Source organism: Notolepis coatsorum, assembly GCF_963971535.1.
Source record: "Notolepis coatsorum genome assembly, chromosome: 10".
Taxonomy (NCBI): Eukaryota; Metazoa; Chordata; class Actinopteri; order Aulopiformes; family Paralepididae; genus Notolepis; species Notolepis coatsorum.
In genome coordinates this window covers 77,097,364-77,117,618 of record NC_140174.1, presented here as the reverse complement: position 1 = coordinate 77,117,618, position 20,255 = coordinate 77,097,364, and the positions used below count along the sequence as shown (strand labels likewise).

The 20,255-nt window shown below is 42.1% G+C and overlaps 1 protein-coding gene across 1 annotated transcript in view; it reads left to right on the top strand.

Moving 5' to 3' along the window:
* Nucleotides 1-20,255, top strand: part of gpam (glycerol-3-phosphate acyltransferase, mitochondrial) — a 136,439-nt gene that overhangs the window by 59,934 nt on the left and 56,250 nt on the right. The window contains exons 8-10 of the mRNA XM_084323500.1: nt 27-163; nt 7,971-8,070; nt 17,928-18,140. Coding sequence (XP_084179626.1) covers nt 27-163; nt 7,971-8,070; nt 17,928-18,140 — 450 coding nt within the window. The remainder of the gene's footprint in view (nt 1-26; nt 164-7,970; nt 8,071-17,927; nt 18,141-20,255) is intronic.

Below are 20,255 nucleotides of genomic sequence, written 5' to 3'. Positions count from 1 at the left end.
TGGTCTTGTTTTTTTTGCCCCGGCAGCACAACGTACCCTTGGTCTTCCTCCCTGTCCACAAGTCCCACATCGACTACCTGCTCATCACCTTCATCCTCTTCTGTCACAACATCAAAGCCCCACACATCGCCGCTGGCAACAACCTCAACATCCCCATATTCAGGTATGTCCTGATGTCGAGTCAGATCTGGGAACGAGGCCTGTCTTTCCCACACTCAGTGGGTAGGGAAAGGAATGCCCGTTCTGGGATCAAATTCCTAGGAGATGTTCAGGGAGCAGTCAGGCTCATCCTCATGTCTGTTGGCATATCGTTTTTCACTGAGGAATGTCCACTTATTGGACAGGGCTGGTGATAACGTCTGCCTCTGCCAGATTTTTACCCATTGTAAATGTATTGTGTGTTGAACTTTTTCAAACAAACTAAATATATTGTGTTTTTTAAACGACCTTACAGCAGCAATTGCACGTATTTAGAATAAAATAGAATAAAAATAAGGCATAAAATAAAATTTTAATAAAATGGGGCAGAGAAATAAGGCAGTAGAGGTAGCATAAAATAGTAGCATTGACATTATATTAAACGTATCATTGTAGCATAAATCAAATCAAATTTATTTGTAAGGCCCGACAACACATGTTAATGTCCCCATGGGCCATTAGAACACTATAAGGTCCAACAAATTTAAAATAAATGCAAATAAATGAAAGAATGCAAGCACTCCCAGACATACCCCACGCGAAGGTAAGTAAAAACTCACTAAAGCCTAACAATAGGGAAAAATGCTCCACAGGCAGTGTGGAGGAGAGAAACCTTAGAAGGGCCATTCAAGGGGGGATCTCCCTTCTTAGATGTCGGTGATAGTAGTGTTGCAGACTAACAGTTGGTAAGCATGCACTCAAGTGTGTAGTGAAACACAGATGAGTGCATGCAATAGCAACTGAACATTTTGAAAGATTAAAGATAGAGCTGATAGCGATAGCAACTGAACATTTTGAAAGATAGAGCTGATAGCGAATCTATTTGAGGCACAGGGGCGGCGCAAAGAGGGTTGCGTCCTCCCCGTCTTAATCACGGGACATGCAACACTCCGGTCATTGCTCCGAGACAGCCGGAGACAGGGAGATAGGGGGCGGCGCAGAGAGGGTCGCAACCTCCCCGACATCATCGCGGGACGTCCAGCACTCCGGTCACCACTACGAGACCGCCGGAGACAGGGAGACAGGAGGGCACGCAGAGAGGGTCGCATCCTCCCTGCCTTCATCACGGGACGTCCGACACTCCAGTCAGCACTCCAGGACAGCAACTCACAGGGAGACAGGGAGACGGGACAGGCGTTAGACAGCTTGCATGATTGTAGTGGGCGGACATAGCAATAGATACAAGTGGTAAGCATATATGTGAATAGAGTAGATATATGAAGTAAGCATATTATGTGAATAGAATAGAGAAGTACTTAACCCAGCAATGAAACCGCGTTGACAGGCCAGTTGAGGCATAGTAGAGGCGAGGACATGTTCCTTACATATGTGGAGGCACACAGGCTACATGGTCCAGAGTTAGTTCATATCTCCTTTCATTTACATGGTTGTGTAATTTATTTGTTATGGGGAGTGTTGTCATGCCCATACACTCATAACTCCAATAAGTGTTCCTTTATTAATCCCCTTGGGGAAATCCAGGCATCATAGCTGCATGGGGGACGGGGGAGGGGAGGTACAGCCAGGACAAAATTCAATACAATTATTATTATTATTATTATTATTATTATTATTATAATATTAATTATATATATAAATAATAGAATAACTAGTGCTGTCAGGCGATTAAAAAAATTAATCTAATTAATTACAGGATTTGTAATTAATTAATCGCATTTTAATCGCATAACTATTTTATGCCTGATATTCTATAATCATATTTCAAATTGCATGTGTCCGGATGGCAGAATTCAGTACTGTATCTACAAAACCTTCTGTTTAATCATCTTCCATCTATTAATTTGCTTAGATTTTTCAGGTCTGGTCAATTTTAGCATGGTGTTATTCACAGTCAAAGATAAAACAAATTTATTGATATTCTCATTTGGTTCATTACAATTTACTCAAGCCTAGTAACAGACACAGTATTTCTGACACTGGGAATACATTCCCTGAGATCCTAGATGTCCCTAGAATCGGATACCAAGAACATGCAAATGGACCATATTAAAAAAAAAAGTCTGTAAATGTGTATTCTACGTTCTTATGTAATGAATGAGATTAAAAAAATATATATTATAAAAAAATATATATTTGTTTGTAATTAATTTTGAGTTAATTTTCATAACGCGATAATTTGCTGTGTAATTAATTAATCTAATTAACGCGATAAACTGACAGCCCTAATAATAACATAATAATAATAGAATGACAGTGTATTCTATCTATAATGGTATACCTGGTATACATTAGGAGTGTAACGGTACACATATTTGTACCCAACTGTTTCGGTAGGACTTTCGGTTCAGTATGTGCTGTGTACCGAATTACCGAACTTTTTTTTTATGTGCAGAACTTAATTCAAAACTCCAAGCCCCCCCCCAAATCATTAGGGACCTGCATGACGCTTCTGTCTCATTATTCAATATCTACAAGTTCTACCCTGAGGGATGATTTACAATAAAGTGCTAAGTGCTAAAAACAGAAAAGTAGGTTACTTACATTCTTGACCGTAAAACTCCCAAAATAGTGTTAGCATAAAAAAAGAATGTAGGCCAGCTGTAGTTTACATAGCGTGCATACAAATTTGGCTCGAGGTTCCACAAGTTGATCAAAACCCGAAGTATTTCCAAACGGGGCTTTTAGATTGCTCAAGAGTGCAAATCACTGTCTTGGGTTCTGAACTCTGCCATCACGCCATGCGGCTGTTGTTACTACTGGCACCTTCTTCAGCTCAATGAATGTGACGTTGCGTGTCTCCTATCCGTCATGCAGCCCATTCCGGGCCACACGAGAAGTTGAGAGGAAGATGCTAGACCTCCCTCATAGTATGGCAAATGTTTCATTTCACAATCTAATAATAATTTTCACAATCGATATTCAATATGTCAATGTCAATATTCGTTGACAGCCCTACTAAACAGTAACTGCACACTACATCACCCCCGAGTGGAACATGGAAAGCCACGTTCTGCAAACTTTCCCCCACTGTACCGAAATCGTACCAAACCGTGACTTCAAAACCGAGGTACATACCGAACCAGGGTTTTTGTGTACCGTTACACCCCTAGTATACATAGTACAGGTAGTAGTGCCAGAGGCCATGCAGTGTTTAGTAATTAAGAGTCTGACAGTTCCCCTAACAGTTCTCAAGGTCTCCAGGCGTTAATTCTCCAACTATTGGCAGCAGTCTATGGTTGTGGTGCCTGATGGCTACTGGCACAAAGGACTGACCAAGGTGATTTGTGATGTGTTGGGGCTATGTCTATAAGTCTATGGCTGAACGTGCTCCTCATCTTAGCTAATTCCCCCCCGAGCTGGTGTTTTTTTTCTTTTTCAGGATGGCATCCAGCTTTTTCCTCACCCTCCTCTCTGCCACCACGTCTAGTTTGATCAGTTCGAAGCTAGCCTTCCTCACCAGCTTGTTAGTGTCAAGTGTCCCACGCTTGATTATCTGTGTTGTCATGCCCATACACTCATAACTCCTTGATTTTCTGAAGACAGAAAAGCCTCACCTGTGTGTCATTTGAACTAAACGTCACACAACAATTGATATCTACTTTCTGTCCGTTTTGTGTCTGATTAATCTGGCCACTCCTTTAGCTGTTGCACCACCATTAGTGCTGAAATAGCCCCCTTGGTCAGAGTTATGCCTTGTCTCCACTAGCCATGTTTTAGCCGTGCTGTGGCATCTCCATTGCTCCATTGTTCTGGCCAAACCTGGCTGGACCCTGGCTGAGACAGCCACCTTTCACAACCTGGCCAGACCTGGCTGGGACTGTTGTATCATATGGTTTAGCTTGTATACCACAGTTGCTGGTGTGAATTTTGAAAGGTTGCCTAGCAGCCAGAGAGTTTACAAAAAAATGCAATGGAGACACAAACCCAACCATACCATACCATGCTAGACCATGGCTAGCCCCAACCAGGCTGAACATAGCTAATGGAGACATGGCACTAGTCAGCTGATTGGAATCCTGGAAACACAAGAGCATTACATGGAAATAGATTAGAGAAAGCTGAAAGCTTTTCCAAGGTGTGCAGCCAAGTGCTATTTTGTGCATCCAAGGTTGTGTTAAAAACTAAATCCAGGCAGCTGGTCTGACCACCGGTCGTCAGCCTGTATTATCCAGACCTGCGACAAATAGGATTTGAAATCCTTCATGCTCCACTGATCCTACCTGGTACACATAATGTAACACAGCCCCTTAGGGGAACGCCACCCAAATGAAGAATTCCAATATGTTATTTCCAACAGCCAAGGAAAGTTCAATCGATATTTGTGAACATGAGCTACTCTCTCAAAGCCAGACACCAGAGGAGTCAGGCTCAAACGCGTGATGTCATCAGGTTTAAAGTTTGCAGCTGCTCCATTGACTGTCAATGGCAGACGTTTGTGGACCCACAGAATGCTTGTTTTCTTTTTTATACCCAGATGAGCTTCATTCTGTGTTCTCAGTTCTGAAACAGAACATTCCCCTGGGTCCTCTGTTAACCCCTTAAGCCTGATCGGCCCGGTACCGGGTTGAGATTTATTTCACATCATGAATAGATCAATACAGTCCATATTAATTAATGTTGCGTTTCTTTTTCAAATGTAGCCAAGAGTAAAGACCCTAACCCTATCAATCGTTGTAGTCCTAAGAAAGAGGAGATCCAGGGCTTTCATAAAACTTTCATAAAACTACACTACCCAGCTCGGCAGCAGCTGGCTGACGTGAATGAAAAATATTGACGTTATTTTCGTGATTATATCTCATGGGTCGAACAAACCTGAACGCTATTGCCATAAAATACAACATATAGGGGGCGCCCTCGTGGCGCATACCATAGTGCCTCGCGCAGCTACGCGGCCGACCCGGGTTCGATCCCAGCTCCCGTCGTTATTTGTCACATGTCCTCCCCACCTCTCCTCCCGTTCGCCCTCTCCTCTGTCTGTCCTGCGTGACCAATAAAAGCTGTAAAAATGCTAAAAAATAATAATAATAAAAAAAAAATACAACATTGTTTCTTTACCTTTCTGTGAACGTCTACAAAAAAACGTGTCGCAATCTGGAGAAACTTGGCGGAGCTGTGGACGGGCACCTGGTTGTACTAAATCCAGATTTAACTCTGCCATTGGAAATAGGAGATTTGGCCCAATCCATAGATGTATGACTTGGCCATAATACGGTTTATAAGCCTGATATTCTATTTGATTTGATTTTAAATCTTTATTTCGAACATGCAAATGAATACAAACAAACAAATAACTAAACAAAAGCAAAACACAACTCAATCTACATGTTCGAAAAGGAGTAGGAAGAAGTATACACTTATTTAATCCTACCCCTTTTCCACTACTCAAATGAGTGTACTATTTTAAAACATAAAAAATAAAAAATAAATATATATATATGCAAAACAAAAAAATAAAACTATGTAAAACATGAAAGAAATAAAATAAAAATGTAATAAAATAAAAATGTAAACACCCATGAATATCAAGTCCCTTCCTCATCCCTGTACCTCATGAACATCATTTCCTTATACATCAGTTTGAATTGTCTCATGTTTGGACATTGCTTTAGCACCACATTTGGACTGTTCCACAGTTTCACTCCACATATTGAGATGCAGTGTCTTCCCATGGTAGTGCGTACATTTAGAACTTTTAAATTGATATTCTATATTCATATTTTAAATTGCTTGTGTCCGGATTGCAAAATTCAGTACTGTATCTACAAAAAAACCTGTAAAATCATCTGCCCTTTATTCATTTGCTCAGATTTTTATTACACTTGATCTCAAGAAGGTAATTTTTCACATCTGGTCAATGTTAGCATGGTGATATGCACCGTCAGAGATGGGGAAAAACATTTTGGTTCATTACAATTTACTCAAGCATAGTAACAGACACAATGTCTGACACTGGGAATACATTCCCTGAGATCCATAGATGTTCCTAGACACCAAGAACATGCTAATGGACCTTGTAGAAGTGGAGCAATCTTCTGAAAATATGGCTAGGGCTTAACACTTTGAGTGCCGGCCTCCGTGTCCTATTTACCCCGTTGAATGCCACCACCCACTTCAATGACAGAGCACTCGCATTTGTGAACGCATAAACTATATCTTAAATTATGGCTATGTGTCTAATACGACCGTCACTTATCAATGACTTGTTTGCAGTCATAATTGTCGAAACAGATTGTTTTTTAATCGGTTCATTTCCGTTTTATACCATTTTGAAAAACGCTCTTTTTTGAAACTTTCAGGGGAAAAAAAGTTTCTGCATGAATCGCGCTTTACTGTAATACACAAACACGTTGTAATTTTTCGGCCTATTTATGAATTGTTTTCAAATAAACGCTAGATTATCGATAGTATATGTGTACTTATGCACGCTATAGAAGCGGGCTGAAAAATCTATTCTTATTTCCTGATCAGCTACACACACTCACAGCCACACACACACATATGGGACACGTTGATATATAGTTGAAAACAGCTCTGATTATCCCAATACTGGTCAAATAGATTCCTTACCTCAGATCAGAGGTTCTCCAAAAAGATTATTCAAATTCCTGATTGCCATTCCAAATATCGATCGCGTTTATTGATCCAACGCTGGGTACTGGAAACATATATTCCACGCTGTTCTGATGGTCCACAATGAGTCCGATCGGTTCGGGTTACATGCCTGAGAAGTAAAATGTGGTTTCCGGACAATTTTTTTTGCCATGCGTTTCATTCGGTCTAATCCACTGGGGTGTGGTACCATCCGGAGAGACGATAGGGGGCGGTATTTTCCCAATTCAAACTCGAGAGTGCCAGTGGTAACGTGAGGCTAGATTGATTAAATATGAATGGAAATTGCTAATAAAAAAAATAATGATAAAAAAAACGGCATATCTTGTTCCTGGCACTCAACGGTTGGCATGAAATAACTAATTATGCCGTGGCTGGCACTCAAAGTGTTAAGAGGTTAAGCAACTTCTGAAAGTAGTTCTACTTAACCCCACCCATCTAGCTCCCACGGCAAGCGTAAGCGAGCCAAGTGTACATCAGTAATTATGCGAGAGTACCGGTACATCAGTAATTGGTGCCACTGATCTTTAAATTGGGCACATCATGGGAGTGGCAAAGGTATTTCCACCCCCTTCTTCAGGGCAGGGAAGAGGGTTAGAGGTGGATTTTCACATTAGAATGGAGGAGAGAAAGTGAGTCTGCAGTACTGACTTTGGAGGGATGATTATTCACCACCAATAGGGGTCAGCAGGAAGAGGAGAGGAGTCTGGGCCTGGTAGGGTTGGCGCTAGAAACGAGTCTAAATATAATTTTAACTATAATTTTCCAGCGCCTCTTTCTTCTCTTGTATTGAACACATCGTTTTTGGTGGGCACTGAACATTTTATGCCACCAAATGATGTGCCGGTAACAGACTGGCAGTAAGTGAATGATGTGCTGGTAACAGACTGGCAGTAAGTGAATGATGTGCTGGTAACAGACTGGCAGTAAGTGAATGATGTGCTGGTAACAGACTGGCAGTAAGTGAATGATGTGCTGGTAACAGACTGGCAGTAAGTGAATGATGTGCTGGTAACAGACTGGCAGTAAGTGAATGATGTGCTGGTAACAGAGTGGCAGTAATGAATGATGTGCCAGTAACAGACAGTAAGTGAAAATGGTAAATGGTAGGGGCACCAATATCGCCGGTGGAGAAAAAAAGCCAGGCTGGAGCTGAGAACCTTTATGTGTATCACTGACTTGTGTGTGTTTTCCACTTCTAGCACGTTAATCCGCAAACTGGGAGGCTTCTTCATACGTCGGAAACTGGACGAGACTAGGGACGGGAAGAAGGACGTTTTGTACAGGTCACTTTTACATGCGGTAAGTTATAATGTCTTATATATTCAACAAGCTTATTTACACGCATTGTATGATTTTTGGGATACTCAATTATTCCGTCTTTTGAGTTACAGCTTGTAAAAAGCGTACTCCCATTTATCCTCAACTATGATCCCTGGGAGAGGCTGATATAAACTGGGATGCTGAGGCTTTGTTTTGTGTTAAATGTTGGCTTTTGCGGTAAAAATTGTACTCATGTATGTATGTACTGTATGTAATGTATGCAGGGGCATTTATGATGGGGATGCAAAGACTCCTATAAAGAAAAGGCGAGGCTGGTTATCACACGGTGACTGATAAAGCCATCTGTAACTCCCTGATGTAATTTTTCAATAAAAAAATAGCCAATATCCACCAGCAACTGACCTCATGTCCAGTTGTCCATCTCCCCTATGATAGATTTCGGTCATAATCAGCCAGTATCACCTCGTCACCTGTGTTTGTGAAGTTTCTGCATTGTGTTTATCTCTTACTCCGAAGTCGACCTTCTCATACTGGCTGTACAACTGTTTCATCCCCGTTAATGCAATCCGTAATCAGAAGAATTCGACACTGGCAAACGTGGTACCTTTCTTGGAAAAACGTTGTTTATTCCATAAACAAAGCCTCGTACCAGATGTAACCAATTCTGTAATGTCCTTGAACAGTCTTAATTCATTCTTCTCCACGTCTCTTATGCTATTAGTCCAATGGTTCTGGGCCTCGTCGTCGGCCAAAACCTCCCCTGTTAGCCGAAGCTAGCGATGATGTGGCATATTCCCTTCCCCCACCCAGCGAGGGTGAGGAGGGATCTCAAAGTCTCTGATCAGCACGTCTGCTCGATTCCACGTCGTGTCTTAATCTAACTTACCCAGGAAGGAACTGACATCTCATAACATTCTCCCCATAGCAATGGGCTCCGCCCCCTCTTCTCGTTAATACGTGACACACTACCATGGCAACAGCTGTCTAGTCTTTGACACACTAAACGTCCTTCTATCGATGTCGAACTCTTCCCGTAGGTCTCTGACCAAACCTCCCCCACCAGCGGCCTATTATCTCCTCTGTTGAACAACTCAGCCGACGACGACCTTGGCACTCACACACCCTGCTTGCTGCCAGTGTGTGGAAACACACTAAAGAAACCTGGTTCAGACCCCAACATCTTCAATATCCTCCGTCCCATCTCCAACCTGCCATTTCTCTCAAAAATCCTGGAAAAAGTAGTGCCTTCTCAGATTCATGCTCACCTCTCCAACAATAACCTCTATGAACAGTTCCAGTCCGGTTTTCGCCCCCGTCACAGCACAGAAACAGCCCTCCTCAAAATCACTAATGACCTCCTGATGGCAGCTGACTACGGACTATTATCCATCCTCATCCTCCTCGATCTGAGTGCCGCATTTGACACCATATCTCACTCCACCCTCCTAAACCAACTAGCCTCCATTGGAATATCCCACACATCCCTAGACTGGTTCCATTCATATCTCTCTGGCCGTACTAAGGTCATACAGTTAAAATCATCCCATCCATCCCCCCTCCTCCGGTGTTCCCCAGGGCTCTGTCCATGGCCCTATCCTCTTCATCATCTACCTCCTCCCACTTGGTCTGATTCTCCGTAAATATAACATCAATTTCCACTGTTACGCGGACGACACCCAGCTCTACGCCACACACAAACCCACTTCCACCCTCCCTCCCTCCTCCCTCTGTGCCTGTTTACAGGAAATCAAATCCTGGTTCACTTAAAATGTTCTCAAACTGAACAGTGATAAAACAGAGGTAGTCCGCATTGGCTCCAAGTCCACACTTACCAAGCACCCCAGTTTCACCCTCACCATAGACAACTCCTTGGTTTCCCCCTCCCCTCAGGTTAAGAGTCTGGGTGTCGTCCTCGACAGCACCCTCCAGTCCGCCTACTTCCACCTTCGCCTCCATCAACCGCCTCCGCCCTTCACTCACTCCCAACAGCGCCGCAATCCTGGTCCACTCCCTCGTCACTTCCCGCTTGGATTACTGCAACTCCCTTCTCTTTGGTCTCCCTCACAAACTCCTCCATAAGCTCCAACTGGTCCAGAACGCTGCTGCCCGTATAATCACCAGAACCCCTGTCATACATATCACCTGTATATAGCCATAGCTTATGTAGACTTTATTTTAATGATTCTTTTTTATTATATTTTGTATTCTCACCATTTCACATTGTGCTAACCATTGCACTTTACTGTACAGTTTTATTTATGTGTTTTATATTGCAACTGATTGTTGATTGTGTGTGTCTAACCAGGATGTGACAATCTTGTTGCACTGTCTTGTACTGTGTAATGACAATAAAGTGAATCTAATCTAATAAATCACATTACCCCCGTCCTACGCCAACTCCACTGGCTTCCCATTAAACACTGCATTGATTACAAGATCCTCCTCCATACATTCAAGGACATCCATAACCTCGCCCCTCCATACCTGTCCGACCTCCTTCATATCAACATTCCCACCTGGTCCCTCAGGTCTGCCTCCTCCGTCAACATGACCGTCCCCCCAGCCCGTCTGTCCACCATGGGGTCAAGAGCCTTCAGCTGCTCTGCCCCTCACCTCTGGAACTCCCTCCCCCCCGACATCAGGAACATTGACTCCATTATCCCATTTAAAACCCACCTGTTTAGGCAGGCGTATGTCTGATTTTATTGTAAATTTGATTGTGATTGTAAATTAACTGTTTTTAATTGTTGTACAGCGACCTTGAGTGTCCTGAAAGGCGCCTTATAAATAAAATTTATTATTATTATTATTAAAAGGCAGGTGTTTTGCTGGAGTTTAATATAATGGTCTCATTTGGCCAGATGGTGGCGCTGTAGTGCGTGTCTGTCCTTTGCATATCTCGAGAACCATTCATCCGATCAACTTCACGCCCGGCGTGGGTGTGTTGCTGATGACCCAGTGGAGTGCAGTGTCGGTGATCAGACGAGCGGTTCTTGAGAACGCTCCAAACTTGAATGGGCAACACTGCAAGCAGCAGTATTTTAGTATTTGACCCCACAACAATTCGATTATGATTCTTCAGGCAACGATTCAATGCATCATGAAATCTCTTCATTTGACCTTAGGATTGATGCATTGCAAGTAACTATAGTTTGTTTCCACAAGCTGTAGTTTGTAGTTTATTACACGCTAAACATCGCGCATTTCCAAGATAATACAGCATTTTTTTCATAGATTTCGAGATAAAACGCGTTATGTGCAATAAGCCCAAACCGTTCTGGCTGATCCCCTGAAAACCTGAATACTCTCAAATCAAAGGGTATATGATATGTATATATATACCATCACAAAATCATCAATGGGGGTCGTTTTAACTCAAAACTATGATCGCATTTGCCGAGCATGTTTTTCGTCCAGTGAAACACAGAACTGTGATCGTTAGAAAAACACGTTTCAGATTCGGTAAAATAGACATAGAATGTACCTTACCTTAGCCAGAAAGTATTCCAAGAAGAATAATTCAAAGTGATCGCATCTCCATCGCGATTACCAGTGTATATGTCTATACACGTTTCTATGGTCAAATACACTTAGGCGACGGAATTTCTAGGCGATCAATGTGAATCTATGTCCCAGCAGGAGGAGTGGCCACTGGCCAAGCAGAAATTAAAGTTAGAGTGTGATTCAACCCAAGCCATCGCAGTTCAGACACGGATGATACCGCCACCTGATGATAGTCGATCGGCATTGCAGTTCTAATGTGTGGGGATGGTCTAAAATTATGCAGATCGCTCTGGGCAAGTCTGTAGAGCGGGGATCAAAGTAAAAAGATCAAACTATCCCAAAACGACTTTTTACGTTTTTGGCACTCAACCGTTGGCGCCCAATAACGACTTTTTAAGTTTTTAGCACAAAGTGTTAAGCCTGTCTGATTTAAGAAGCCTGTCTGATTTAAGAAGCCTGTCTGACTTAAGGCGAGACACCCCAGGTGAATAGGCAAACATACTTTTTTTGTTGATTTTGAGATTTTGTTATATTTTGCTTCCTAAACATGTCTTCTATGAAACTAGTGACAATAAAACGTCAATAACACACATTTAGTTGTTTATTTTACTTCATTTAGCCTTATTGCATCCATAAATGTGCACATATTTAATGGGGAAGTGCCTCATTTGCATATATAAACATAAAATTCAGAAAACTTGCAATATATTTTTTCTTAGTTTATATGTACATAACAAACTGGGAAAGTTTCATAGTGATATCTATTCAAATATGTTTTGCCTATTAGGGGGTACTACACTGTTTGTAGCCTGTGTGTAGTTATATAATAATATAATAATAATAATTATTCAGTTATCAGGCATGTGTTTAGGTTGTCTATTACTAATGGTTTGATTATGTATTGTGTTTGTAAATATCTGTTTAAAAAAAAAGTATGGCATTTTACAATACAGAACTTTGAAGGCGTTTTCCCAAAAATGAGTTTTAAGAGTTTTTCCTCATACGCTGAGCCAGAGATCTCCACTTCAGTAGCACTCACATACACCAAACTATTCCAAATATGGAATTTTACCATACAAATTTACTGAATGGAGTATTTTCTGATTTATGGAGTGATAAGAAGAGATATCCAAAATCCCCTCTGTAATAACCTTTTGCTCTATATATCAACAAAATGAAACTATAATTTTGAAAATGGCTTTATCCAATGTTCAGATTTATGTCCTGGAATTATATGCAAATTAGCGCATATTTAAGTAGATCATGCCTCATTTGCATATTTAAACATACAATTTCAGAACTTGTAATACAAAAAAGTCTTGTCTTAATATAAGTAATCAATTGGGGAAGTTTCATTGTGATATCTATTAGTTAAATTTTTTACCCTATTCACCTGTAGTGTCTCGCCTTAAGCACAAACTAGGAATTAGGCAGGAACAAAATATAATAGAAAGTATCTATTATGGAGAACAGGTATAGAAACGACCACTCTGCATTTTTAATGGTTCGCCATCATAAGTACAGTGCTTTACAGGGGCCAGCATTCATATTATGTGCCCTCCATTTTGATATTATGAACAGGCTACTTAGTGGATTTACTGAGACCATTTTAAGTGTGTGTGTGTGTGTGTGTGTGTGTGTGGGAGCAGTGAGTCGAAGGCTGTGTAGTTGTATACCACAGATAAGACAATCTGCTTAGGACACGTGGCACCCGTTTGAACTGACTTACCACACACAACACTTCAGAGGTCAAAATTTGGACAGAGGAATTAAAACCCAAGCATGACATTGTAATTGTATAGTGTTAGAGTTTTACCCCACAGGCCATAATACACACCTCAATGGGTTTAGCTGATGTTTGTCCTTGTAAGTTTCATCTGGAAAAGTGTAGCCAGCATGACTTTAAACTAACGTCATCTAAAGTTTCTTAAATTTCAATTACATTTATTCTTCATAGTCATCATAATTCTCTTTCATGTGATGGTCACGACGCATCAAGCTTACCGCTTGATATTGTCTCATATGACAGGATATATTAGATTAGATAAAAATGTATCGTCATCGTACAGCACAAGTACAGTACAACAAACAGAAGTTGGCATCTATATATATATATAACAAAGCTACATATAAATACATTTGCTATTAATCTGATGTATGTACAGTATTATGTACAGTATTACAGTATTATTATGTACAGTGATATACGTAAGTATAAATACACAATGGTAGTAAGTAAGCCATACTGGTCAGTGGTATAACTAATAGAGTAAGTATGGGAGATATACAGATATAGATAATGTATATCCAGCGTGTACAGTATGTATACAGGTATGTAAACAGGAATATATGCAGATATTCAAACAGATGTGTGTGTGTGTATATTAGGGCTGTCCCCGACTAAGGATTTGGATGGTCAACTATGATTGGCCAACATTTAGTTAGTCGACTATTGGTGGAAAAATCATATTCCTTTTGGGCTGTGGGGGGTGCTTAATGTCTGAAGGAGTCGACTGAAGGCTTCTTGTCCTCTGCAAAAGCATGCAATTGGTCCACTGATGGATACATCTTGATATTTGTCTAGTCTAGTGTGTTCATTAGATGGGTGAAATCCTCTTTCTGTGCCTGTTTTCGTAGGCAGTTAGCCTCTGGTATGCATGCCATTAGCGTTAGCCACACTTCTAGGCCTCTTTTCTTTTGGAAAGAATGATTTAAAAAAAATATATATATATATAAATATATATATTTTGTGTGTGTATTCGACTAAGAGGTTGGCTAGTCGACTACGGCTCCTTTCGACCGATTAGTCGACTAATCGACTAACAGGGGTCAGCCCTAGTGTGTGTGTATTATATATATATATATATATATATATATATATATATATATATATATACACAGTGTTATTGTACTTCGCTATCATACAGTGTTATATGGGTAGAATAATAGGTGTAGGTAGTTATGTTATAGACCTGTAGATGTTACTGTACTGTACTGTAGCGTCTTATTTTGACCATGAATATATTGGGTCACTCATGATGCCATCGTTTTGATACAAACATTGTTGTGAATCAACCAATTGCAAGAGTGTCACAGGGGTCTGGTGTCATGCTTTTCTGGTTCCTTTGAGGTTGTCACGCAAAGTTCAACATGTCACAAAGGTCAAAGGGATAGTTTTAGATTTTTGGACCCCTATTTTTTACTTACCAATGACGATGTTGATCGGTAAGAGTCCTTTCTCACCACAATCCATGCTATTCCTCATACTAGTTCCGGATTAGTCGGCCACAAACCAATACAAAGTCAATGCGTTCAACCTCCTTTCTCTTTCTCACCACAATCCATGCTATTCCTCATACTAGTTCCGGATTAGTCGGTCACAAACCAATACAAAGTCAATGCGTTCAACCTCCTTTCTGTACATGCTGACATTTACTCCACAGTGCATTTCAATGAGCCTCAAGTCAGCTCGTACATACGCATTTTGCATTGGTTTGTGGCCAACTATCCAGAGCTAGTATAAGGAACAGCTTGGATTGTGCTGAGAAAGGACTCTTACCGATTAACATCAGAAAATCAGAACTATCCCTTTAATGTATCACATATATATTACTAGGGTTGGCCTATAGCTTGATGAAAATAAGATTGATGATACGTAATTGTTTGTATGTACTGTATGTGTGTTTGTGTGACTGGATAGAGCTGATGCAACTGATGGAAAGGTTCATTGGGCACTTGGTTGTCCTTGGAGAGTGGAAACGGAGAATATGAATGTCCATCTATTTCACAGCTCATTCCAAATGGTGGGGGAGGGGGGGCATCTATTTCAGGCCAAAGTATCTCTTTCCCAAAGCCTCTCCACAGTGAAGACAGCTGTGCACACGGTGTACTCAGGGACTCTGTTGACAGGAGATGAATAGCGTATGTGGGGGTTCTCAGCTTTGACTCATTGACATTAACACTGCGTGGTACAGCTTTGACTCATTAACACCACGTGGTACAGCTTTGACTCATTAACACCGCATGGTACAGCTTTGACTCATTAACACTGCATGGTACAACTTTGACTCATTAACACTCCGTTGTACAGCTTTGACTCATTAACACTGTGGTACAACTTTGACTCATTAACACTCAGTGGTACAGCTTTGACTAATTAACACTGCGTGGTACAGCTTTGACTCATTAACAATGCATGGTACAGCTTTGACTCATTAACACCACATGGTACAGCTTTGACTCATTAACACTGTGGTACAGCTTTGACTCATTAACACTATGTGGTACATCTTTGACTCATATTAACACTGCATGGTACAGCTTTGACTCATTAACACTGCATGGTACAGCTTTGATTCATATTAACACTGCATGGTACAGCTTTGACTCATATAAACACTGCATGGTACACAGTGTTTCCCCTATATGCATTCAGCAGTGGCACTGCGCCGCTGCTGAATTAGGACCGCCGCTGCTATGAACTAGACTAGACTATAAAAAAAATTAAAACTTCAAGGGAAACACTGGTACAGATTTGACTCATATTAACACTGCGTGGTACAGCTTTGACTCATTAGCACTGCATGGTACAGCTTTGACTCATTATCACTGCGTGGTACAGCTTTGACTCATTAACACTGCATGGTACAGCTTTGACTCATATTAACACTGTGGTACAGCTTTGACTCATTAGCACTGCGTGGTACAGCTTTGACTCATTAGCACTGTGTGGTACAGCTTTGACTCATTAGCACTGCATGGTACAGCTTTGACTCATATTAACACTGCATGGTACAGCTTTGACTCATTAACACTGCATGGTACAGCTTTGACTCATATTAACACTGTGGTACAGCTTTGACTCATTAGCACTGCATGGTACAGCTTTGACTCATTATCACTGCGTGGTACAGCTTTGACTCATTAGCACTGCATGGTACAGCTTTGACTCATTATCACTGCGTGGTACAGCTTTGACTCATTAACACTGCATGGTACAGCTTTGACTCATATTAACACTGTGGTACAGCTTTGACTCATTAGCACTGCGTGGTACAGCTTTGACTCATTAGCACTGTGGTACAGCTTTGACTCATTAGCACTGCATGGTACAGCTTTGACTCATATTAACACTGCATGGTACAGCTTTGACTCATTAACACTGCATGGTACAGCTTTGACTCATATTAACACTGTGGTACAGCTTTGACTCATTAGCACTGCGTGGTACAGCTTTGACTCATTAGCACTGTGTGGTACAGCTTTGACTCATTAACACTGCATGGTACAGCTTTGACTCATATTAACTGTGTGGTACAGCTTTGACTCATTAACACTGCATGGTACAGCTTTGACTCATTAACACCGCATGGTACAGCTTTGACTCATATTAACACTGTGTGGTACAGCTTTGATCCTCATTATAAGTTGACTGTAGAAAATAAGAACAATGCATTCTTTTCCCCCCAAAGTTTTGTTCAATGTGTTCTGTTTTTTGATGACTCATTTTCTTTCTTTCCTTCCCTTCCTCCCCTCATTGCTACCTCTTTTCATTCCATCTCTCTCACCACCACCCTAACCCCCCCCCCCACCTTCCTCTCTCTCACCACCTTCCTCTCTCTCACCACCACCTTCCTCTCTATTACCACCACCTTCCTCTCTCTCACCACCACCTTCCTCTCTCTCTCTCACCACCTTCCTCTCTCTCACCACCACCTTCCTCTCTCTCACCACCACCTTCCTCTTTCACCCCCCCTTCCTCTCTCACCACCACCCTAACCCCCACCTTCCTCTCTCACCACCACCTTCCTCTCACCACCACCCTAACCCCCCCCTTCCTCTCTCACCACCACCTTCCTCTCTCACCACCACCTTCCTCTCACCACCACCCTAACCCCCCCTTCCTCTCTCACCACCCCCTTCCTCTCTCACCACCACCTTCCTCTCTCACCACCACCTTCCTCTCACCACCACCCTAACCCCCCCTTCCTCTCTCACCACCACCTTCCTCTCTCACCACCACCTTCCTCTCACCACCACCCTAACCCCCCCTTCCTCTCTCACCACCACCTTCCTCTCTCACCACCACCTTCCTCTCACCACCACCCTAACCCCCCTTCCTCTCTCACCACCACCTTCCTCTCTCACCACCACCTTCCTCTCACCACCACCCTAACCCCCCCTTCCTCTCTCACCACCACCTTCCTCTCTCTCACCCCCACCTTCCTCTCTCTCACCCCCACCTTCCTCTCTCACCACCACCCTAACCCCCCTTCCTCTCTCACCACCACCTTCCTCTCTCTCACCCCCACCTTCCTCTCTCACCACCACCCTAACCCCCACCTTCCTCTCTCACCACCACCCTAATACAGTACACGGAGGAGCTGTTGCGGCAGCATCAGTTTCTGGAGGTGTACCTGGAGGGAACTCGTTCCCGCAGCGGGAAGCCGTCCACGGCGCGTGCCGGCATGCTCTCCATCGTGGTGGACACCGTGTGCACCGGGGCCATCCCCGACGTGCTGGTGGTGCCGGTCGGCATCTCCTATGACCGCATCATCGAGGGCAACTACAACAGTGAGCAGCTGGTGAGAGCCGGGGATTGGTTCAGTTTGTGTCTTTGACTTTGGCCAAAACTGGGGATACATCTTAGTTTCAAGTTTCAAGTTTCTTTATTAGTTGTCATACAGAAATACAGAATACTTTTGCATGAAATGTGCTAGATAAAATAACAAGATAGTGTAAAATAGTATAATATAAGTATAAAATAGAAAGTCAAGTACGTAAACGAGTGTAAACAAAATGTTCAATATACATATATACAGTATATGTACAGTCTATACTTCTGTACAGTCTATACAGTCAGCTACTATACAGTACAGTGTAGAATGGTGAGGTATAGCTTAGCTTGTGGTGCCACCTTGTGGTGGTGAGGTGCAATGAGGTATTTATTGATGCCAATAAATATAATGTGTGTGTTAGTGTCTAAAGTGGGTAAAGTGGGTGCTACACTACAGTGTGTTGTTTATTTAAAGTGAGTGTGGATGCGTGTGTTGTGGGTGTATTTGATGGTCTGTTATTGTTCATTGAGCATCCTGATGGCCTGGGGATAGAAGCTCCTTCTGAGTCTCTCTGTGCTTGCCATGAGACTCCGGTATCGCTTGCCTGACCGCAGCAGTTCAAAGAGGCAGTTGTTTGGGTGGCTGGGGTCTTTGATTATTCTCTTAGCCTTACCCATACAGCACTTGTTGTAAATATCTTGGAGAGTGGGAAGCCCCCCTCCAATTGTGCGTTCGGCTGAACGGGCCACTCTCTGTCGTCTGCTACGGTCTTGTGCGGTGCTATTCCCAAACCAGGAGGTGATATTGCCAGTCAGGAGGCTCTATTGTGCATGAGTAGAAGTTCTTGAGGATCTTGACTCACTTTGAACTTCCTTAGGCGCCTAAGGAAGTAGAGGTGTTGTCGTGCCTTCTTGATAACACTGTCAATGTGTGTGGTCCAGTGATGCCGGTAACGCGTTACTAAGTAACGCGTTATTGTAATCTGATTACTTTCCCCCGAAAATAGTAATCTAACGCGTTAATCTTTAAAAGCCAGTAATCTGATTGCAGTTACTTGTCCAAGTGGCTGTGCATTACTATTTCGTTACTATCTCATCATAAATTCATAATGCAGGCGGAATGCAGTATTTTATTTCGTTTTCGACAGTCAAAAATACATTTTGAGCTGTTTTTCTTATTATTATTATGGAGTGACGTGGTGTGGCAGTGAAAGGGTTACACAAGAATGTGTCCCCGCGGCGTGACTGGACTCTCTGTCTGTGAGTGACTCTGCTTTGGCCCAATCACATTCCCCATCCACAGTCTGCGAATCAGAGGCAGAGTAGGGCGGGTCTTCACAGCACGTCATGTGACATATGCGCCAATTGTGTGACAGCAGGGCTCCGTTGTTATGTTCGTCTGAGAATTCATTTACAAAACGCTTGTCTAAACGAAGTGAAACCGCAAGAAGACTTTTGCGGTTTCTGTTCAGACTTCCACCCCAAAACGCTCGTTTAAACGTAGCCTCAGTCAAAATACTGTCTACCGCTAAAAACAGCACATCCAATTGCATTGAAAGCATCTGGAATCACAACACTAGCCGACGCTTCGACTATGAATTGAAAATGGGGGACCCTGATGTAAACAAGACAAACGTCTTTCTCTGGTCTGCATCCCCTTAACAATTGTGTGTATTGAGCCGTACTGTATATTGTACCCATTCTGCAATCTGTTAAATAAAGTTTTCATTCATTCATTCATTCAGGTACAGGAGGACTTTCCCTATTGATTAATGTATATTTGATGGTGGCAGAGCAAAAGCTCTTATTTGCCAGATTTACAGTTAATTTACATGTTAAAGAGAGACTGATTGTATGTTTATAGAGAGACATTTATAAAAACAATTTAATAGTTACAGTTGATATAATTGAATAGTTCAGCCTGCATTTGTTAGATGTGAATAGATACACTGGTTTTGTACAACCACTGGCTGACTGCTCTAATGCTGTGAGCATCATAGACTGTTGCTTTACCATACTTGATGGTACAGAAGCTGAAGCACTAGTTTAACAATTTACGTTATGTGCAGAGAAACAAGTTAAAAACAATGTATGCACTTTCAATAAAGCGTTTAAAAAAAACTGTTGGGGGAACGACGACGAC